Raw genomic sequence first — 24,261 nt, forward strand, 5'->3', positions numbered from 1 at the left:
CTGCGGGCAAGCATATTGCCACGCACTGCCATCGCCCTTCTCTCCCTCTCCAGATCCAAGTCATCCTTAAGGTCCTCCGTAATGACATGTCCCAGGTATTTAAACCTCTCAACTCTCTTTAAGGGCACGCCGCACAACATGATCGTAGGTATTGTTGTAGGGTTGTACTTACTAGCTTTAAAGAGAACGAACTCGCTCTTGCTAGTGTTATACCTAAGACCATGTTCCACAGCATACCCCTCACACACACAAATGAGTTGCCTTAACGAGTCACTTGACGGACCCAGCAACACCATGTCGTCAGCGTAACTGATGTTGTTAAAACATGTTTTATCTATATGACATCCGACATGTGTGTTGCTGAGCCCCTCAATTAACCCATTTACATAGAGGTTGAACAGCACGGGAGATGTTAGTCCGCCTTGACGAACCCCACATTTTAGAGCATAGTCATCCGAGTCCTCACCTGCCCATCTCACACAGTTGACCTGGCTGCTGTACCAGTACTTTAACAGTTCGACGCACTTCCGCAAAAACTTCCGGTTTTTGCTAGCCCTATCGCCACCGGCCATTATCCTACCTAGCCATTTCGGGGCAACAGTTAAGGCGACCGGTAGCTTGGGCTAATGTGGGCATCTTTAGTAGTAGTAGTAAACACTTTATTGCACAGAACAAATTACAAGTACAGTGAATGATTATAATGGTTTTAGGTACCTATATAATCTGTAATAGTGGCGCCCTCTGCGCAGAACCTATTATACTTAAATTGCAATAAAAACAACTCGAGTCTTCAACTTATTAACTGCAAGTTATTTCATCATCATTAGACTTTATGAACATTTAGCTGTAGTTAACCGTATTAAGGCAAAATTCCTGCGTGTCGTAATTAACAATGAGCCAATGTGTTGTGCAATTTCCTGAGTCGACAGTTCCTTATATGGTCGAACGGATTCGTATTAGTATTATACGTGGGTGACCGCCCACCTGCCCACGGCACCTAACTTTACATATTTATAAGGCTTCCTAGCTATATCATAATGTAAGTATAAGTATATAGCAGGAATGTACATGATATAATGTTTTTCTAGTATATATTTACGTATAAGCCTGTGTGGTGACGGGTTAAGAATTTCACCACCTAAGTAGTGTTGTGAATTTAAGCTTTGAGGCGTAAACTACAAAACTCGAGTCGCGACTTCTGAGTCTTAAAGCCTCGAACCTTAAAGCCTCGACCATATAAGCCTCAACCTTATAAGTTTGCGTTGCTGCTTACGAGCACAGAATCCTTGAGTCTTTAGTCCTCAAGCTTTAAAGACTACTAAGCTTTGAAGGTTTAAGTCTATAAGGTTTGTAGCATTTAAGTCTTAAGAGCTTCACGAAACTAGATCCTAAGATCAACAGAAGTAAAAATACAGGCCAAGTGCGAGTCGGACTCGCCCACTGAGAGCTCCGTACTTTTTAGTATCCTGAGATACATGAGATACAGCGTGGTGACGTGATCGGGCGGACGGATATCTGAGTCTTAGTAATAGACTTACGTTTTTACCCATTGTGTACGGAACCCTAAAATCTACCAAACCGACACGTCAAATTAAGGGTTAAAAATAAATGCTATCTGCCTATAAAACTCGTTGTTTGAGCTCTTAAAGCTTGACACAGGCCTTCGAGGTTTAGGGGGCTTGAGCTCTCTATGAAGCCCGAGTCTTAAAGACTCACTCTTAAGAACTCATAAAAAGCTTAAGTCGTTAAGGTTCTGAACCGTTTCTGAGCTAAAACCTTTAACGCTTGACGAGTCTTTAAAGCGTGAACCTTTAGGGTTTGCAAGTCTTTAAGGTTTAAAAGTCTTCAAGACTAGTCTTATAACAACACTATCACCACTCCCTTTCTTCCCTTGGGTGTCGTAGAAGGCGACTATGGGATATGGGTTAAATTGTGGCGTAGGCGAGAGGCTGGCAACCTGTCACTGCAATATGTCACAGTTTCGTTTTCTTTCAACCCCTTATTTGCCAAGAGTGGCACTGAAGCTTTAGTAGTTTCATGTGTTCTGCCTACCCCTTTATGGGATACAGGCGTGATTGTATGTGTGTATATTTACGTATTTGTAGGTATATATTATACCCACAACACAAGCCTTCTTGAACATAAATACTGTGGGACTCAACCAATCTGTGTAAGAATGTCCTGTAATATTTTTTATTTACTTTTATAAGTAGTTTGAATTTATGACTGTACATACCTTTTTACTTTGGAAATATTAACTTAGGAATAAAAGATATGTAAATGTACTTACTTACATTTATTACAATTTAAAAATATTAGCAGGTGATCATAGTAGACAGTATGAGATTATAAATGATTATAGCTAAACGATATATAAATGTACTTGAGGCACTGTCAGTAATTAAAATAGGGATCATCCACATATTACGTCACACCAAATTTCAGGTTTTTGGACCCCTCCCCCCCCCCCTATGTCACGGTTTTTTGTATCCCTTTAACAGGGATTGTCACATTTAGTATGACCCCCCCCCCCCTTACACTGTGACGTAATATATGGATGACGCCATAGTAGAAATTAAAAAATGGCAACATTATAGTGGCTTTCAAATCAATATGTGTGAGAAAAAGATGACACTATGATGTTGCCCATTTTTTAATTCTACTCTTTTCCAAGCTGTAATGTAACATTAATTGGTCCCATTTTGCCGCCAATATTGTAATAGTATAATCTCTCGTGCTCGAGTGTGGCAAAACAGACTCCTGACTACTAGGACCAAGGTACTGGTCTTTCAGGCTTCTGTATTGAGCATACTCTTGTACGGAGCCGAGACCTGGACGACGTATGCCAAAGTCGAACGCCGTGTCAACTCCTTCTATATGCGCTGCCTGCGTAGGATCTTGGGCATATCATGGCAAGATAGGGTGACAAACCAGAGGGTTCTGGAAATCGCACAGCTACCCAGTCTGACCGCACTTCTCAAACAGAGGCGACTGCGTTGGCTGGGGCATGTGCACAGGATGGAACCCTCCCGTTTACCACGCCGTGTTCTTCTAGGCGAAGTAGCGAATGCCAAAAGAGATGTTGGGAGACCATTGCTTCGCTTCAAAGACTGCGCTAAGAGGGACATGGCAGCCTTTAAAATCGACTACCAAAACTGGGAGAAGCTTGCGGAGAAGCGGACGGAGTGGCGAAAGTGCGTTGGAGATGGTCGCAAGTTCGTCGATGAGACCTGGTTTGCGGCACTTGCTGACAAAAGGGAAAGAAGACACCATAGCGAAACGTCGCAATCGGTTGGAAGCTTTCCTTGTCAGATGTGTGGCAAAATGTGTCGCTCTCGCATAGGTCTCTTTAGTCATCAAAAGCGATGTCTTTTGGACATTGCACCATAAATCGTCTGAAATAGACGCTAAGGCCATATATATAATCTCTATCAGAAAATGCATCAGAATGACAACAGAGTGACATTAATATAACTAAAAAAGATATATAAAGTATTTTTGTGTAGATACCTAGATACTAATTAGCTTTCTTACAATTAAGTATGTACAGTCAAGTGCAAAAGTATGTATCGAAAAAATCGTCTCATAAATCTCATACTACACTCTTATTACACCAGACTAAGATGCTATGGGACATATTTTTGAGTAACATGTGTATACCCATATTTTTACACTTGACTGTACCTATTTTACTAAAACATACTTGTGCTCTAAGTACAGAAGGTATTGTGCTTAATCCCATAGACTATAATAGAAATAGCAACAATTAAAACTTATCAAAAACCTTACTGGTACAGCAGGGCAAATCTCATCTGGGGGCAATTTTAACTAATGCATTTTTTCCTTATTACACTATGATGTTCAGTTCTACATGTATCCACTGAAGACGCCTACTATATTATTTAACTGGTGGACACTCTATTTAATAATGCAAACATTGTAAAACATGGAAAAAATGGACCACACATTTGCGGGGGCAAATGTGTGGTCCATTTTCAGTCAAGATTTTCCTGCTGTACCTTATCTTTTTTTATATGTTTTGTGACATTTAATACTGTAATTGTGATGGTTCATATATTGTATTGTATCACATCCCTAAGGCTTTGAATAAGTACAAAATGTATACAATAATTGCAATAGAATATACATTACATATTTCCAACTTAATTATTATCCATTTATAAGGCACTAAGAGTAAATTCTCATCAAAAATATACTTGCCTATATAAATATGCTGCATATTCAACATAAGTATATAGTTTGCAAATTTTGCAATATACAATGTAATTTTTCTGATATTCAATTTGGAACTTTCTTTTATTTCTATAAGAGTTCAAAACTCAACTTTAATTTGTACAAGTACAAATACGCCGGGGTACTTATGAGGAGGAGCCAAAAATACAACTATTTTCAACCTTAAGAGTGAGTGTTTAGATAAAATCTTACTGTCAATAAAATAGCTTGTGAATTTTAAAAAGACTAGATGTTACCTACTCTAAATGAAGTGACACAAATATAATAAAAAAAAAAAAATCAGTGCCATTCGATAATAAGTCTGCCATTTGTACATTATTGTGTTTAGGTAAGTGCAATTAAATTTAGATAAATGTGACATTATCTGGGTAAAGGGATTATTGTCGATGGCGCTTACAGTCCGCGGCATCGTAATTGTACACGATCATCGCTCATAATGCCGTAAGCACCATTGACAATAAGGTCCCTTTACCCAAATAATGTCACAAATAAATAAGAATCTTTAACAGTATGAACAACAGCTTAGTTGTGAAGCTGTTGTTGTAAACTGCTGTCATAACAAACCTTTAAAGAACCGGTCAAGTGCGAGTTGGACTCGCCCACCGAGGGTTCCGTACAAACTTTCAAACTCCCCAGTTAAAATAATCTCATGTTTTCACATAACTCTAACGACTTGACTAGAAGACAAAAGTATAGGTACTAATTAGCATTATTGTGTATAGCGCCATCTCTCGGTGAATTCGCTAACTAATTTGCGCGACCATAGTATGTTGGTTTTTCAGGGATTATTCTTTATAATATTAACCGATTTAAACAATTTTTACTTTATTGGAAAGAAGATGATTTACGTAACATCTCGTATTAATTTGAAGTACTATATACATCCGCAAAGGTGGGTAAATTAAAAGTAAAAATGTGAAAAGTTTTTTGTGAATTAAAAAAAAAGTTTTCAAGATACATACACGATTATATTTTTCCTGTAATATTTAGCATAAAACCAATGTTTCCTAAAATTTTCATAATTTTTCGTTGGTAAACTTCGGAGATAAGGGGGGAACGGTATTTTTTTTTACATTTTCCTTCAAAATTCTTTTTTTTTTCCACAACAAAAAAATTATAAAAAATAGTTTATTTACGTTCAATTTAAGCTCTTTCTAACGATACCCCACTTGACCTAGTAACTTGAAATTTACAGTTTGCCCCCCTTTCATTTTGGCCATTTTCTACAATTAAAATTAATAAATTTAAAAAATTAAACCTTCTATTTGTAGAGGTTCACAATGTTCACAACTATTCCAAATTTCAAGTTGATAGCATTAGTAGTTCTCGAGATATTTAGGAATGTGACAGACGGACAGACAGACGGACAGAGTCGCACCATAAGGGTTCCTGTTGTACCTTTTTGGTACGGAACCCTAAAAAAGGTCAAGAGTAACATTAGGCAACAATTAAACATTGTTCTTTCTTATTTGTTTTCAAAAACTATGCTATATGCCCATAATGTTTAAAATGACAATCATTATTTAACTTTAGCACCAATCAAGTACATATGCTGATTTTATTTGCATAGTATTCAATTAACAATATAAAATTGTAAAATTTTGTCATAACATGGACTAAATATTCACTTTCATCTTACTCTATCCCTTATACTCATAAAGGTTACCAGAATAGCCCTACTCTAGGCAGCCGTCAGCGAAATTATGATAATAATGATTATAATAGCAGCAATACCACCAATAATCATCATCATCTTCATGTTTTTCCACCAGTATTTCTTCTTCAGTTTAACAGCCTGTTGTTGGAACTGCGCTGCTCCGTGCTGCAGGGCATCAGCTCGGTTGTCCAGCTCGGATAACTTTTCGTCCCTGTTCATAACGCTTTCAATATTATTTCGCATAATGTCGACCACTTCGTCAACTTTTGCTTGAGTTTCCGCTAATTTGTCGCCTGGGATAGGCGCAGCTCCGTTTTGGTCACCCATTTTGTCACTGTACAGCTACTGTTGTTTATAAAGAAGAAAAATGTAGCGGAAAAGTAAGTTTCTAAAGGATTAATTAATTAATTTTTGTTTGGAAAGTACTGTGACTCAAACAAAACAAGTTGGTGAGGTGAAGTTGAATCATGCTGTCAAAGTCAGTGTCAACTTTTTTTTTAATTTATGGCCTGACTACGAGATCTTTAAGCCAAAATGTCACAGATGTTGCCAGAACACTAAACATTAAGTAGCTAACAAACGACCGCTCCGTACGTTTTTCACGTACGTGAGAGCGAGAAAAGAATAACTCTTTCTCGCTTCCACAGGATAGTATGTGGATGACCTTGATAAATGTGACAAGGGTCAAGGAAGCAATCTGATTTGATTGCCAATTTGGTCAAGCCGCGTTAATGCAATTTCTCTTGATCTAAAGTGCACTTACGCTTCTCAGCGCATTTCCACTGCATTCACTTGACTGTGATGCTTCTTCTGCCCTACCCTAACTTTCGCTACTCTATACACATCCACATACAGCCAACCGTGTGCCTTTTGAGACGCTATCCACCTCATTTTAGCGATCAGCCTCAACTCAATGTCTTATCATGTTCGTCTCTAGTTGGAAGGTGTCAGCCCCATTGATAAAATTGAGTTAGATATTCAATGTCTAAAAACCCCACTTGTATCAAATATTGATGCATGACTTGAACACAATCTCAACTTGAGAGGATTGCTATTATTAAAAGTACAATAGCTACTTGAAACATTGAAGATATTATTGATATTCAATCAACAGTATGACTAAGAACAATGTTATCAAATCAGTGAGTTTACAAATGTTATCATTATCAGCACCGATCACATTGAAGTAGACACATCATTTGGCAACAAAATAAAAACTCAAATTTGAAGAATACATACATTTATTATATCTTAACAGTTACAAAAGATAACTATAGTAGTATTACAATAGGAATATGACATCCACATTAATTGGTAAGAGGAAAGGAAATGACACATTCAAAGAGATACTACAGCTTTTTTCAGTAAAGAACCTTACAGGTTAATAAGGCGAGTTTACAGAGTGATATTGCCTCATGACAGTGTTCACTATGTGTGGCCGCACCTTAGCCCGACAGCAAAGGCAATTTTCATGGATAAAAGACATATTAGTCATTACATTTCCTCTTATCAACATACACTAATGGAATGACCCAACAAGTTTTAGGCACTGTATTTTTTTTAAGAATGTTGTTGGTGCCATCCCAAAAATCTCAATCAGAAACTACATTGTAAATATTAAAAAGTTGAATACAAAAACTATCTTCTTCATGGTCCCAACCCACTACAGTAAATGCCAATATAATATTAATGAATATGTAGAATCAGCCTAGTATTTCTCGACACTTTGTGCTTTAAGAGTTTTGAATGATTCACGGTTATTTTCATTAGACTTATATTGAGTTTTCTGTGATCATGATGCATGCAACTGCGTCGAAATATCGGGAGCTCGACAAAAATCAAAAAGGTAATCACGGTCTATATCCCGGTCAATATAAGTCTAATGACTTTGTGCTTTATTTTAATGCAAATAATTGTGCAAAAGCCAGACTTTATCATTAAATACTAAACAATTTATCAATACATTAAAATGTTAGTTCAATCTTTATACTCCTTGAGGCCAAACATGTAAAATGTTTAGTTGTATAAATATCAGTTCCTTGTGTGGCATACATTACAACTTTGGATTAATACTAGTTACTTATTACAAATCTGTACAAAACATTGGCCATTCAATGTAACATTTTAAAGTTATATAGACATTGTAAAGATATTTCACATCCAAAATAAATTTGTAACATGAATACATTGTTTAACATTATAAAAATATGTGTTTATTCTTGTAATCAAAAACCAATTAACATTCCATGTTTTAACAATGCATATTCTGTACTAGTTTCGAAAATTAGCATTTTAAGCTAATGGCTTTATAATTAGGTAACAATGAGATATTAAAATGGAACATTAAATGGTCATCATTAAGAAAAATGTCTGCGGTATAATTGCCACAATCAATATAGGCATTTCCATACAAAATGTATGAAAATAAAGCTAGGAACATACTACGCGGACGTCCGCCGTCGCGCGACCGCGGACGCGGATCTAGACAATGAATATACACTAATGGCTCGCTGGATGTTTTGGTCAGCCGAAGCCATGTCTCAAAGACCGTGCACACAGATCGGTCGCGGTCGCGCAACCGCGGACGTCCGCGTAGTGTGTACCTAGCTTAATTGTGGCAATGAAACAACCAGACATATTCTCAGACAATGACCTTCAAAACTTCATTTGAAACAGCAAAAACCGTTTCTGTGGCTTCTTCCATTAAATTTACACCTAAAGGCTGAAACATCAAGATAGATCACAGCATTTGCTGCATACTTTTAACATCAATATATTATCTGAACAGTTCAAGATTATAATTAGGTATTAAGCACATCCAAATATTATTATATTGTAGTATTTAAATTAGAGTTTCTTTAAAGCCGAAAGGTAAATGGAAGAAAAAATATAGGTTCTTAGAGAATACAGTGTGAACTGACATATTTTCGTTTCATACTAATCCTTGGAACATTCATGGTTGATTTATATTGTTGATTATCGTCCTGTACCAGCAGCAGGAGCTTCAGTCACTGGGGCGGGGGCTGGGGCCGCGCTACCCCCTGAAGAGCCACCAGTCAGCGACACTATTATAATGATGAGTAACACTGCACCAATAGCACCAATTATCAACATCATCTTCAAGTTTTGCCACCAATACTTCCTTTTAAGCTTACCAGCTTGTTGTTCGAACTGCGCTGCTCCATGCTGAAGGGCATCGGCGCGATTATCTAGCTCGGACAACTTCTGATCTCTCTCCAAAACTTTCTCGACATTGACACGCATAATGCCGACAACTTCATCAACTTTAGCCTGTGTCTGCGCCAACTTCTTGTCGCTTACTCTGGGAGCAGAACTGCCTCCTTGGTCTTCCATTGCTACGATGCTCAGAACTTAATATTTAAAAATAAATAATATCAAAACGTTCTCGTTAGTTTCTAATTACATACAAAGAAAAAATATGGCGTACGGTACGATAGACCACTAGAGCAATACATGAAATGACGTGACGTGAGTGAGTCAAAACTTATGACAAGTGACGTCATGAAACATGACCAACCCAAAAAATGCTTGACACATTTTTGAAATTATCGATATTTAATCGATTAGAAAAACACTATGAGAACCGATGAAATTCGACACAATATATAAATTATGATCAAAGTAGGTATTCTATATATCACTTTTACCAAATTTCAAAATATTCATCGATTTCGTACATTTTTTTATTTCGTTGCATTCCTTGTTTTTAACCGACTTCAAAAAAGGAGGAGGTTCTCAATTCGACTGAATGTTTTTTTTTTTTTTTTTTTTTTTTTTTTTTTTGTATGTATGTTACTCGATATCTCCGAGAATCGTGGACCGATTTTCAAAATTTTTTTTTTGATCGAACGGGTATAACCCCGAGATGGTCCCATTGGCACCAAGTCAGGGTCTGATGATGGGATCTTGGAGAAATCGAGGGAACTCTTCAAATGTTATAGGCACATGTAATGTTTTTAGTGTATTTTTCAAAGGTACACCAGTATTTACGCCTGACGGTAGTAATTTTATGTGGCTGAGCTGATGATGGAAGGTCAACTCCTCAATGGTTAGGAGTTAAAGGATAATTCTTTCACTACTGTACATATATTCGGACTGATACATATAATATCACTAGGAACCACTAAAAATCAACAAATAAATTAACTTTTTAACAAAAAATAAAACCGCCTTCAAAAATAAGCGCGTTACAAAACACGGAGAAACTAAAAAGCAAAAAATAATAAACCTTTGAATTCAGATTTCTTATCGTATTGCAATAATCTAAACATCCAAATTATAAACAAATCAATTATTTTTGGAGTCGGTACCAGCCTGTGTATGGTTGGGTGGGGCAAACAGGCAATAGCAAGGCGACGAACAGGTCTGGTACCGACCACAAAAATAATTGATTTGTTTATAATTTGGATGTTTAGATTATTGCAATACGATAAGAAATCTGAATTCAAAGGTTTATTATTTTTTGCTTTTTAGTTTCTCCGTGTTTTGTAACGCGCTTATTTTTGAAGGCGGTTTTATTTTTTGTTAAAAAGTTAATTTATGTCGCAACGTTTGTAGAAGTCAGATTTTGTCGTGTATAGCCGGCGTTATATGCTCTACCGTTCATTCACTCTTCCATTTCAATCTTTTCGTGAATGGTGGAATGAACTTGAATATCACGAGCGAGCAAATTGAACAAAAAGCAGAAGTAAAATTGTGCTAAGCCGGTGGTTTATTGTGTTTTTAAAGTCGAACCCCTTATAAGATCACAAAATGGCAAGTTATTTTACAAAATTTTAACCATTTTACTTCATACGAAATCAATCTTTACTGGTATAACACAGGAATTGAGTAATAATCTCGTAAAGATGTAACCGCTGTCTATTCGCACGTGTGTCATCCTTTGAATTTAAATTTCATTAATACTTTTCAGGTGTCTCTAAACCCCATCAGAATATTGAAAAATGAAGCCGAAGAAGAGAAAGCCGAAGTGGCACGTATGTCCAGTTTCATCGGAGCTATTGCGATTGGCGATTTGGTAAAGAGTACCCTAGGCCCTAAAGGGATGGACAAAATTTTGGTCTCCATGGGTAGAAATTCTGGACAGGTATTTAAAATTCTATTGTGTAATTGTAACATTTCCTGAGTTATTTTCATTCTTAATTTTTTAAACATAACCTTATTGTTTTCTTATACACAAAGACTACTAAGCTTCAAAAATAATATTTTAGGTTGAAGTAACAAATGATGGTGCCACAATTTTGAAGTCAATCGGGGTTGATAACCCGGCCGCAAAAATTTTGGTGGACATGGCAAAGGTTCAAGATGATGAAGTGGGTGACGGCACAACATCGGTCACCGTCTTAGGTAAAGTATTGCAAGTTATTTTTAAAAGTGGCTGAGATATTTGACCTAAAAATTGTCAAAATTCTAAGACAAAATTTTTATGCATGTATTGTCATTATGATGATTTTGTTAATATTATCTTATAAAAGAATTTATTTTGTTGTAAACACTTCTCTAAATTCAAAAACAGCAATACTTTTGTACCTATCCTCATCCTGCCCACCATATACAGTTTGAACCATTGAAATCTAAACCAAATTATTGAATAGAGTAGATTTTCGTTTGTATCATGATTTATGTAAAACTTAAAAAAATGGGTATTTTTTGCCTACACAGGTTTTTTTCTATACAGGTTTAGCTAAAAAGCTAAAGCAGTTCCAAAAAATGGAATATCTTATACTTTTAAACAAGCAATTCTTGTATATTTATTTATTTATTTATACCGACGATCTCGGAAACCGCTCTAACGATTTTGCTGAAATTTGTTATGTGGGGGTTTTCGGGGGTGAAAAATCGATCTAGCGTAGCCTTAGATCCCAGAAAACGCGAATTTTGTAGTTTTCATGAGTTTTTCTTTCGCGTTAGTAAACGTAAAAAATATGGTCGTTAATTTCGCCGCGCGCCCATCGATTCCGCTTAGCTCAGTCGTACGAGGTCGGTCTAATGTACGCAGATAAATTGTAGGTGTCAGGATTTCGAATCCCGGCCAGAAATTAAGTTTTTGTTTTTTTCTTTTTTTTTTGTTTTTGTATTTATAAGAGTTTTTTTTTTATCTAAAGACGTGATATATTAAAATAGAACGAGCGAAGCTCCGTCGCCCAGATATTGTCCTTTATAAATAATCACATTGGGCAGGATGAAGCTATTACTACATTGTTTACTATATAAGTAGTGAAATAGACTAGAGACAAATATTATAAAGAAAGATTTCTACAGCTGCCGAACTGCTCCGTGAGGCTGAGAAGCTCGTTGAACAGAAGCTGCACCCTCAGACAATTATTGCTGGATGGCGCATTGCTGTGGATGCTGCTAGGAAAGCCCTTGAAGGTGCCAGCTTTGACCACCAGAAGAACCTCAATGATGCTGCCCTTCGTGCTGACTTGGAAAACATTGCTCGCACTACCTTAAGCTCTAAGATTCTCTCTAATCACAAAGAGTAAGTAGAATTTACTTTCATTAAGGAAATATATTAGAGATGGGCCGAATAGTCGGTAAATATTCGGTATTCGGTATATTCGGCAAGTTTTGACTGAACTGTGGAATGAATTGTCGCCTGCGGTATTTCCGGACCGATACGACCTTCAAATCTTTAAGAAAAGAGCGTACACCCATCTTACAGGCCGGCAATGCACCTCCAACACCTCTGGTGTTTCGGGTGTCCATGGGCGGCGGTGATCGCTTACCATCAGGCGACCTGTCTGCTCGTTTGCCTCCTATCCCATAAAAAAAAGTTTTTAATTATTCGTATTCGGCCGAATTATTTGGTTGCATTGCCGAATAATTACCGAATAAATAAAGTAAATAATTAATGAACATATTACGTATTCCATTGGATAATAAGCTCCTATTTTAGTAGTTTTTTTAAGGAACTGAGAAAAGAGAAATCTATGCGTCAAAATACAAATACAATTGTTTTTTAAAAAAGTTAAAAAACCGTAGTTTAAGAGTTGAGAAGAATTCAGAGTTGTTTTAACTGAGTTTTAGTTATCCACTAAAGGCACTAAATCATAAAAACATAGTTGTAGTAACATATGTTACGATTATTAATCATTCAACTGTGCGTTTCTCCAGAAACTTCCTGCCCCGCACAGCTAAACTGTGGAATGAATTGTCGCCTGCGGTATTTCCGGACCGATACGACCTTCAAATCTTCAAGAAAAGAGCGTACACCCATCTTAAAGGCCGGCAACGCACCTCCAACACCTCTGGTGTTTCGGGTGTCCATGGGCGGCGGTGATCGCTTACCATCAGGCGACCTGTCTGCTCGTTTGCCTCCTATCCCAGAAAAAAAAAAATTCAATAGTTTTAATTAATCCCCTTAAAAATATTCGTATTCGGCAAAGTCCATATTCGGCCCATCTCTAAAATATATTGTTTTGCCCTATGGTTGACTGGTGGAGAATGCCTTAGAGCATTAAGTCCGCCATTTGTACTTTTTTCAATTGTGCAATAAAGTTTAAATAAATAAATACAATAATTATTAGCAGTAGAGAGTCTAACTGCGGAGTACTATGCAAATTCATTCTAGCATGAGTGTCACGACATATTATTTTATATGCACAACATTACCTGCACTTCTTCCTGAGCATATTATTAATTTATTTAAACTCAATTACACAAAATTGTACAAATGTGAGTGTGCACAGGAAAACATCCTACTTTGTCAATTGCTATAAAGCTGCTTTGTCAGTTTATTAGGGTTCCGTACCTCAAAAAGGAAAAACGGAACCCTTATAGGATCACTTTTTTCTCCGAAACTACTGAACCGATTAACTTGAAATTTGGTACGCATATGTAAACCTGTGACCCAAAGACGGACATGTAATTTAAATTAAGAAAATTTAATTATAGGGGCCACTTTTGGGGGGTAAAAGTGAAAATTAAAAATCAAAGTTTCTAGAACTTTATTGTGTTATATATCAAATGAAAGAGCTTTTTATAAGTATTTCAAAAATATGTTTTTAATAATTTTTAGTAAGGTAATTTTCAAGTTATTTAAGAAAATTGGCAAAAAATACACGAGATAGTTTTCAATCTATAGATTACAGGAAAACCTATTAGAAATCTACAGTAAAGCGTAAGTCGGACTTAAAAGAAAAAAAACCGGCCAAGAGCGTGTCGGGCCACGCTCAGTGTAGGGTTCCGTAGTTTTCCGTATTTTTCTCAAAAACTACTGTTAAACATATGGTTCAAAAGTTAGAGGGGGGGGACGCACGTTTTTTTCCTTTAGGAGCGATTATTTCCGAAAATATTAATATTATCAAAAAACGATCTTAGTAAACCCTTATTCATTTTTAAATACCTATCCAACCATATATCACACGTTGGGGTTGGAATGAAAAAAAATATCAGCCCCCACTTTACATGTAGGGGGGGGTACCCTAATAAAACATTTTTTTCCATTTTTTATTTTTGCACTTTGTTGGCGTGATTGATATACATATTGGTACCAAATTTCAGCTTTCTAGTGCTTACGGTTACTGAGATTATCCGCGGAGGGACGGACGGACAGACAGACATGGCGAAACTATAAGGGTTCCTAGTTGACTACGGAACCCTAAAAAACTCAAATTACGAATTTCACTCACTGCCGCTGCAAGGAGTTAGTTACCAAATCTCTTGAAATTGTGTGAGCGCGTTTGAATATTACTTATAAACTCATTTCTGTTTCGTTTTGTTCAAAATATCGATTATTCGCAAAAATGACTAAAAAGGAGGCGCTTAAGTCCTTCTTGTAGTGTACGGAACCCTTACAAAGCGAGTAGAACTCGCAATTGGCCGGTTTTTCATATAAAGATACAAGTAAATCTCGCCGTAACGGTAACCGACAAAGTAGGACGTTTTTATACATAGATTTAATTTTTTTTTTACTGAAGTAAAACCCTTTTAACTGAAGTTCGCGAGAAGGTTCCAACTCTCTACCCCTTCTTGCATCAGGTTTATTCGTCCCCTTCCAAGCTTTTTTATAACGGTTCGCCCATTCCTTCCCAGGTAGGGGCTCAACAGGGTGACCCGCTTGGTCCCCTGATCTTTAGTCTGACTATTCAAAAGGCGGTCTCTGGTTCTCGATCTCCTTTGAATGTCTGGTACCTCGACGACGGCACACTGGGAGGTAGCCCAGAGGAGGTTGAGAGGGATCTGCTTGTGCTCCTTCCACTTTTTCGGGAGTTAGGGCTGGAGGTTAACTCGAATAAATGTGAGTTTTTTCCGTGTGGCGCTAACTCACAGCTTTCCTTCGCCAAGTTTGGGGAATTTTTATCTTTTGGGCTCTCCGATTTTTCCCGCAGCCATACCTGAAGCCTTCGAAGTAAGAGAGCAGCTTCTGAGGTCTGCTGGTGAGAAGTTAAAAAAGCTCTCGGGTCACGTCGCACTTACTTTGCTGAGATCCTGTTTCGCCGTGCCGAAGGTGACGTACTTTTTGCGCACTTCCCCAGTCTGGATGCACCCCGGCCACATGGATTCTTTTGACTTTGTGGTGAAAGAGTTAACGGAAGGTATTTTGAATGTGTGTTTGGGTCCAGAACAGTGGGATTTGGCTTCGTTACCAGTACGTAGCGGTGGAATTGGAATACGGCGCGTACGTGATGTGTGTCTTCCGGCCTTCCTGGCGTCGGCGGCGGGAGTGGTGGACCTTGTCACTAGGATTTTATCTTTGAATCGTGACCAGGTCATAATACCTTTCGCTTCCAATGCCTTGTCGGTCTGGGAGGCTCTCAACCCGGGTGCGCAGGTGCCTGAAAAGCCGTTTCTGCAGCGTTTGTGGGACGAGGTAGGCATTAAACGTCTTTTTGCCAGTCTCTTGAACAACGCTTCTGGTGCGGATAGGGCTAGACTGGTGGCGGCTTCGGCACCGGAATCTGGGGCCTGGTTACACGCCCTTCCCTCCCCGAACTTTGGCACCCTCCTCGATAATGACTCGTTGCGGGTGGCCGTTGCCACAGTATAAGGAATATTCAGTAGTTAATCTCCGGCAGGTAGATGCGGGCGGTCTCTACTGCGCAAGGTCACGCAGGGTTGAACAAAATTACTATAAAGTTAAGTAAGTTGTTGTTATCTAATAGGTACTATTAGGTAACTGTAAGTATTAGTATAACAATACCACACCAGTCAATACTGAATACACAAAAAAATATTATTCATATATTAGTCTCATAAGCGCAATACTAGATTGTGTAACGATCCCGAGCAAAATGAGATATTCACGGGGACGGCTTTTCACATCACGTATGTGGTAATTTATATGTTATACTTAGATATTATTTAAAACAAAAACGCACTTTCTACTACGTACCATTCAAGTAGGTACGTGTTTTTTTCTTAAATACTGACGAAATAGTATTTACATAAAATGTCTGAATAGATGGTTCCACAATATTTAAGTAGGTACCAAACTTTCGAGATAAGATAGATCGCATCATCTACCTAAATAAAAAACAAGTATTTGGTTGCAAAGTAATTAATGTCGTTACGGGTAAATCCTTATTGATTTTAATGCATCACTATATCTCACTTTTACCTAACGCTGCAAAAATATAAGTATAAAAACCACTTACTTTTCTGGAAGTCTAGGAATTGTGAAGAATGTTATATCCGGATTTTTAGAACTGTTCTCCATACATCCATAAACACTAGAGTAACGAAATGACCTCGGCACTGACGTCATTTTCACACACACATCAAAACAGCGCGCAAACGCGACCCCGACTGTCCAGCCCAATAATTACCAGTTTCGCATGTTTTCGCTGCATGCGAGGGGAGGGAGGGGGACACACCGCGCGGCGTGAAGTTTGTAAGAAGAGTTATTACTGGTTTATACTGTGCCGTTGCTCTTCGTCTCGGCTGCGATGTTTGTCAACCACATCAATGCATTTGCGGCTCGATGGTGGAGAGCAACGGGCACCATGCTTTAAGTTGTCGCAGGTGCGCAGGGAGGTTCCCACGGCACCACGCCTTGAACGATATCATTCGTAGAGCACTGGTGTCGGCCAACGTTCCGTGTGTGCTGGAGCCACCTGGACTTAGCCGGTCGGACGGTAAGAGGCCGGATGGGTTGACTCTGGTGCCATGGGAGAGGGGTAAGTGCCTTTTATGGGACGCCACCTGCGTTAGCACGTTTGCCGCCTCGCACCTCGCTCGCACCGTGCGGACGGCAGGAGGAGCTGCTGAGCAGGCGGCGGACCTAAAAAGGGACAAGTACTCGGCCTTATCAAATTATTTATTTGTTCCGGTGGCCGTGGAGACTAGTGGGTGCTGGTGTGCGGAGGCAAAAACCTTCCTCTGGGAGCTGGGGCGTCGTCTGCAGGAGAGGGGTCTCAAACCCCGCCCCGGGTCGTTCTTGGCGCAGAGGTTGTCCATCGCGGTTCAGCGTGGAAACGCGGCAAGTGTGATGGGCACTTTTGCGTCGGGAACGATGCGGGGTGGGTTGTTTGACTAATTTAGGTAGTTTGTTAAGGTTTTTTATTGTTAAGGTTTTTTTTTTTATTAGTATTATGTTTTAAAACTAGTATTAAATAGTTAAGTATTATGCGTTTATATATATATATATATATATATATGTATGTCAGTTAAAGTGTAGTTAACGCTTATGTGCTGACATTGCTCCCATGAAAGGGTTAAGGCATTCTGTACCAATCAACTATTTGATCAAACAGAAACTTGTACAGGATTGCAAGAGTGCAGGATTTGTTAGTGGAGGATTTGTAAATGTCATATTCACTTACTGGTTGTGTTCAGATTGAAATAATAATTCCTTTATTTCAGTATGTATTAATTTTCTTCATCCTGTTACAGACATTTTACAAAACTAGCTGTAGATGCAGTTCTCCGCCTGAAGGGTTCCGGAAACCTGAAGGCCATACAGATCATCAAAATATCTGGAGGCCTGCTTGAAGAGTCCTTCCTGGATGAAGGCTTCCTTTTAAACAAAAATGTAAGAAATATAGTTAATAAACAAAAATATGTGAAACATAAGGGCAATTGTTAGTTTTTGAGTGTGTATTTTAACTCGCAATTGGTATAAGTATATCCAGGAGAGCTTAGCAAAGAGTTCACGCACAGCAATTGCTAAAACAGTATTGAATGAATAGGATAGAAAAAAACCATTGCTTCATTTTGTTATCAAAAAGCAGAACACTATTTTGATAATCTCGTGAATTATGTTGTGTGTGTGACTTCAATTCTCCTTGCACAACCTGTACAAACGATCATGGATGGAAAAAAAAAGAATAGAATTAGGGAAAATACCAAATGATTTATTAAACATAGTTACGAAACTAGGACTTAATATACAACTACCATTTCTTTACTTAGCTCCAAAAGTATAGAGATAGTGCCTATTGATACATTATTATTCACATATCATTTTGCTTCTTCATTGTCAAGACCATATCCATCTTTGTCAATTGACTAATTTCATTGTATCATCAAAAGGTGGGCGTGCATCAACCGAAACGCATCGAAAACGCCAACATTCTGATCGCCAACACTCCCATGGACACGGATAAGATCAAAGTGTTCGGTTCCACCATCAAAGTGGACTCCATGGCCAAGATCGCTGAGCTGGAAGTGGCCGAGAAGGAGAAGATGAAGGACAAAGTTAACAAGATCTTGGCGCACAAGTGCAATGTCTTCATTAACAGGTAAAATATGAGAAGAGTAGTGGAAGCTGTATGTAAAATGCTAATTACATGTCTTTGCTTCCCTGAAAAAGTAATAACTCAGCTAAACTTTATGAATTACCTTAAAAGTTGTTTTACTGTTTGATTTACTTAGATCTAGTTGTTAACCTTTCGAAATACCACTTAAAATTAGCTTTCCTTTCAGCAGCAGCAGGAAAGGGTATCTGGGCATTTTCAGAATTTGGGACCCCCCAATTAGCGTAAGTCGTTAACAAAAATTTACTCGCTGTCAGTTTTGTGACGATAATAAAATTAAGCATAAAATCTGTCTAAAACTTTACTTTTTTCACATTGTGAATATAGCTTACCGCTTAAAGTTTATGTAATTAACACAAAAACAATATTTTTATAGAAATTTATGCTTAATTATCGTCACAAAACTGACAGTGAGTTAATTTTTGTTAACAACTTACGCTAATTGGGGGGGGGTCTCAGATTTTGAAAATGCCCATCTATCTACCTATCCATGTTGAATGCTGACAGCTGACATACAGACTATCTTTGTATTACAAAAGAGAGCCATTCGTTCTATTTACAACTTAGGAACACGTGAATCAGTAAGAGACAAAGAAATTAATATCTTAACTGTAGCTTCCCAATACATTTATGATAGTATAATTTATGTTGTTAAGAATTTAGACTGTTTCACTAAGAATTCTGATATCCATAATTATAACACTAGAAACAAAAATAAGCTTGCCATAAAGAAGTTTCGTGTCCGTAAAGTACAGAAGTCATTTGTTGGGCAATGCATTCATTTTTATAATAAGTTACCTGACACTGCTTTGAGATTACCCCTCCCAGCTCTTAAGAACTACTTAAAAAAATCATTGATGTTAAAGGCTTATTACAGAGTCGAGGACTATTTGACAGACAAACATGCATGGCCCGAACCAGAAACTACAAAAAACGAATAGCAATTAAAATAATTGTATTATGTATAGAGGACACAGTTCAGATAAGAAAGCACATCAAATATTTTATATTTTATGTTGTGTAGGTAAATTACATATTTAATGATATTGAGATTCATATTATCTTTTTCTTCTATGACAATTTGATATGTTTTCTCTGAAGAAGAACGACGTATTATTAAGCAATAATATAATTTATTGAAATTGATTTCCATAGAGTACCTAGTCTGTTCATATTCTTTGATGAATACTTTTGCATGTTAAATTGTATGTTGTTATTTAATGCATGTTAATTATAAGATGTAATGTTTTGAAAAGAAGTTGCCCGCCGAGTTTCTTGCCGGTCCCATAGTGGATACCCCCCTCCCAACTGAGGGGGGACTGAAATCTTCTCGAGGCTGAGGCGTAGGGTTAGAGCCGGCGTAGCTTTTTTTGACGTTCATATGCGCATTGTAATATGCCTACTTGAAAAATAAATATTTCATTTTCATTTTCATTTCATTTCATTTTCATTTTCGAATATGAAGTGCTTAAAAAGCCAAATGAAAACTTATTAACCTACCAAACAAAGCTTATGGAAAACCCTTTCAGACCCTTGAATCCCCTGATTACAGCATAAAGTTTTTTCTCTCTGATTTTTCGTAGTTTTAGGACTCTTGCATGCTGAAAGGCACTGGTACCTTATCTACTGCTTGCATGTAAAATACTTAATTTGTGGGATTTTTTTAGTATTGGTGTGTGATGTGTTCTGACCCCTTGTGCCAGGTCCAACTCTTTTGTTACCTTCAACAGACAGCTGATCTACAACTACCCGGAGCAGCTGTTCGCCGACGCAGGCGTGATGGCCATCGAGCACGCGGACTTCGACGGCATCGAGCGACTGGCGCTGGTTACCGGCGGAGAGATCGTCTCCACTTTCGACTCGCCTGATAAAGTCAAGCTTGGGCACTGCAAGGTCATCGAGCAGGTCAGTGTTGTACCCATATTAGTGCCGCCATCATGAATGAAAACGGAAGTTAAACAGCAAGGTGGATAGAATTGCCTTTATAAAGTACTAGCTTTTGCCCGCGGCTTCGATCGCGTTGAAAGAGACTCCATCCCTTCAACTATCTCCACTTAAAAAATCACGTCAATTCGTCACTCCGTTTTGCCGTGAAAGACGGACAAACAGACACACACACTTTCCCATTTATAATATTAGTATGGATGGATGGAGTATATGGTAAAAAATACATCAACAACAAAAGCTACACTGTTTTTTTTTGTAAATAAAAATGACAATTCAAATTTGTTTTCAGGTGTTGATCGGCGACGAGTGCCTGATCCGTTTCTCCGGCGTGGAACTAGGCGCGGCGTGCACCGTGGTGATCCGCGGCGCCACGCAGCAGGTCATCGACGAGGCAGAGCGGTCCCTGCACGACGCGCTCTGCGTGCTCGCGGCCACCGTGCGCGAGCCCAAGGTCATCTACGGCGGCGGTGAGTGTCTGTGCACTGTAGCGTGTCCGCGGCGCACGCAGCAGGTCATCGACGAGGCAGAGCGGTCTCTGCACGACGCGCTCTGCGTGCTCGCGGCCACCGTGCGCGAGCCCAAGGTCATCTACGGCGGCGGTGAGTGTCTGTGCACTGTAGCGTGTCCGCGGCGCATGCAGCAGGTCATCGACGAGGCAGAGCGGTCCCTGCACGACGCGCTCTGCGTGCTCGCGGCCACCGTGCGCGAGCCCAAGGTCATCTACGGCGGCGGTGAGTGTCTGTGCACTGTAGCGTGTCCGCGGCGCACGCAGCAGGTCATCGACGAGGCAGAGCGGTCCCTGCACGACGCGCTCTGCGTGCTCGCGGCCACCGTGCGCGAGCCCAAGGTCATCTACGGCGGCGGTGAGTGTCTGTGCACTGTAGCGTGTCCGCGACGCACGCAGCAGGTCATCGACGAGGCGGAGCAAAACAGAAGTTTAAGAAGCAACGGGTGTACAAAAAGGTCATAAAACAAGAGTCTGGTTTAAAGATTTTCTTTGGACAAGTGTTTTTTGACTCATGCTAATGGTTTTAATGGTATTATTATATACTTTTGTCTTTTTTTGACACGATGCACACGTGTCACGCTCATTACTTACACCGGTTTTACTTTATACGCGGTCGCATTTCAGTTCGTGAGTATAGAACATTTTTATTACAAAATGTTATGAAATCCGTTAACTATTACAGGCGCCAGCGAGATGCTGATGGCCGAGGCCGTGTCCCGCGCCGCAGCGACGACGCCGGGCAAGGAGGCAGCGGCTGCGGAGGCGTTCGCCGTGGCGCTGCGCCGCCTGCCCGCCGCCGTGGCCGACAACGCTGGCTACGATAGCGCGGACCTCATCGCGCGACTGCGCGCCCGACACGCGCAGGGCGACGCCACCGCCGGACTCGGTCAGTACTCGCACACACGCACGAACACGCATATGCACACGGACCATATACACACATTGCTCACTTTCAACGATAGCGCGGACCTCATCGCACGCCCGACGCGCAGGATGCCGGACTGGGTTAGTACACACACGCACACTCACATGGACACATACACACATTGTTCACTACGCACCGCCGCCGTGGCCGACAACGCTGGTTATGACAGCGCTGACTTCATCGCGCGTCTACGCGCCCTACATGTGCAGGGTGACGCCATCGCCGGACTCGGTCAGTACTCACACACACCTAGTCTTACTGAAATAGCATATAGCTAAAGAATTTTGACGGCTTGGTCGTGGTGGAAGTGGCCTAGTAGTCAACTGAGATGGTTTGCTAAAGATGCCGGTTCGAATTTGGTTTGTAAACCCTCCAAAGAGGATAGAGTATTATAGAGTTACTGTCAAATTAAAATATGTAACACAGTGCATTATACTGCCATCTTTCGACACAAGCTTAAAACTTTTGGACCTCAGTTTTGACAATTTGGCCCATATTCTAAGCTCGATATGTGTTAAAATATCAAATATTAATATTAGCGCCATCTAGCCAACCGTCCTCCAAAGGTGTAACGCCATCACATCTCGGACACTGGCGATCAAATATATGGAAAGTTTTAAGCTCGTGTAGGTGAACGCGTACCATGCTTGTATGAGTGAGATATGACAGGTTGACTGTTTGCGTTTTTGACAGGCGGTAAGGTTGAGGTAATCGAGAAGGGGTGGGCGGCGCTTAAAGTGGGGAGCGGAAGTGGCCATACTGTACTATGACGCCATCTAGGCCATCGTACCATTTTCTATATGGTCCTGAGATACGATTTTTCTTAGACTGTAGGTGTCTATACGGAGTTACATATGTCTTTGAAACCCTCAAAAATGAAAGAAAGGCTAACCGTCCCCCTCCCCGCAGACATGAACAACGGCGTGGTGGGCGACATGAAGCAGCTGGGCGTGACGGAGTCGTACGTGGTGAAGCGGCAGGTGCTGGTGTCGGCGGCCGAGGCGGCGGAGATGATCCTGCGCGTCGACAACATCCTCAAGGCCGCGCCGCGCCGCCGCGGCCCCGACCACCGCCCCTGCTAGGCGCACGCACATCATCTAAGCGTCACTTACACGGTTCATAATACTTCTGCATGAGATCATCATCCTCCTTGCGTTATCTCGGCATTCGCCACGGCTCATGGGAGTCCAGGCTCGCTTTTACAACTAAGATAAAGATAATAAATAAATAATAAATAAAACGGTGGCAAACAAGCATACGGTCCGCCTGATGGAAAGCGGTCACCGTAACCTATGAACGCATGCAACGCAAACAGTGTCACATGCGCGTTGCCACCCCATTAGAAACTTGTACATTCCCTTTTGCTGTGTTAAGTACACAGCAAAAAGGAGTGTACAACAAGTTCCAAGGAGGGTTCGGGTTGCCGACGACTCTAAAGGACAGTATACGGAACAAGTTAGTTCCGTAAGTCCTCCCATCATCAGCACCGCACCCTCGTTGAGCTCTGGCAGCCTTACTCACCGGCAGGAACACAACACTATGAGTAGGGTCTAGTGCTATTTGGCTGCGGTCTTCTGTAAGGCGGAGGTACTACCCCAGTTGGGCTCTGCTCTAGATTCGAGCGAGACGATATCCGCTGTGCTGTGCCCTACCACACAAAGCGGAATATCATTTGCTATGCCCTACCTCCAAAAAAAGTTCAACATAAAATTTGCTTTTTCTCAAGTAAAAGTGTGCTTATGTCTCTGTCTGTCACTGCGATTTACAATAAGGATGAAATTTGCTAGTATCAGTGTACGAATTACCTAGTAGAGCGACTATGCGGCACCTGTTGCTTGAGAAAAACATTATCAAAATGGAACTAAACTATTTACATACAAATTTGTAACCATATCGTTTCAGCCAAAAATGTAACAGATACCTATTAGAAAGTGACGAAACTGCCAACATTGATGACAACGACAACCATTTTGATCGCAAAGTAATCCGAAAACAGTTTTTTATGAACCGTCTAAGTTAGCTTTAGACTTTTAGTATTATCTGAAACTCATAATAAACGGTTTCAGTCATTTGATTCTTTATCCTAAAGTTATCTTAATACAGTATAACGTACCTAAGAAGGATAATATTCAATCAAACGATTAAAACCGTTTACTAAGAGTTCCCCAGGTAATCATCCTGTATGGGTAAACTGGTGTGAAGTGAGCAATATTACTACATCCTTTAAAACTGTTGTTTATCTAAAATTTTT

General features: G+C 39.7%; 3 protein-coding genes across 3 annotated transcripts; 1 reads left to right on the forward strand and 2 right to left on the reverse strand.

Annotated features, from left to right (window-relative positions):
- Window positions 1-5,676: 5,676 nt before the first annotated feature.
- Window positions 5,677-6,409, reverse strand: LOC125228723 (vesicle-associated membrane protein 2-like). The gene has a single exon (XM_048133383.1). The coding sequence runs from the start codon at window positions 6,236-6,238 to the stop codon at window positions 5,936-5,938; it is 303 nt and encodes a 100-aa protein (XP_047989340.1). The 5' UTR covers window positions 6,239-6,409; the 3' UTR covers window positions 5,677-5,935.
- Window positions 6,410-8,827: 2,418 nt separating this feature from the next.
- On the reverse strand, window positions 8,828-9,391 carry LOC125228722 (synaptobrevin-1-like). The gene has a single exon (XM_048133382.1). It carries the CDS (start codon window positions 9,263-9,265, stop codon window positions 8,888-8,890), a length of 378 nt encoding a protein of 125 aa, XP_047989339.1. The 5' UTR covers window positions 9,266-9,391; the 3' UTR covers window positions 8,828-8,887.
- A 1,146-nt stretch (window positions 9,392-10,537) lies between these two features.
- On the forward strand, window positions 10,538-23,106 carry LOC125229169 (T-complex protein 1 subunit beta). The gene is made up of 10 exons (XM_048133959.1): window positions 10,538-10,687; window positions 10,845-11,018; window positions 11,143-11,278; window positions 12,194-12,413; window positions 17,768-17,906; window positions 18,407-18,615; window positions 20,361-20,535; window positions 20,867-21,044; window positions 21,768-21,971; window positions 22,920-23,106. The coding sequence occupies exons 1-10, from the start codon at window positions 10,685-10,687 to the stop codon at window positions 23,090-23,092; spliced, it is 1,611 nt and encodes a 536-aa protein (XP_047989916.1). The 5' UTR covers window positions 10,538-10,684; the 3' UTR covers window positions 23,093-23,106.
- The last annotated feature ends 1,155 nt before the right edge of the window (window positions 23,107-24,261 follow it).

This window comes from Leguminivora glycinivorella, chromosome 8 (assembly GCF_023078275.1).
Source record: "Leguminivora glycinivorella isolate SPB_JAAS2020 chromosome 8, LegGlyc_1.1, whole genome shotgun sequence".
NCBI lineage: Eukaryota > Metazoa > Arthropoda > Insecta > Lepidoptera > Tortricidae > Leguminivora > Leguminivora glycinivorella.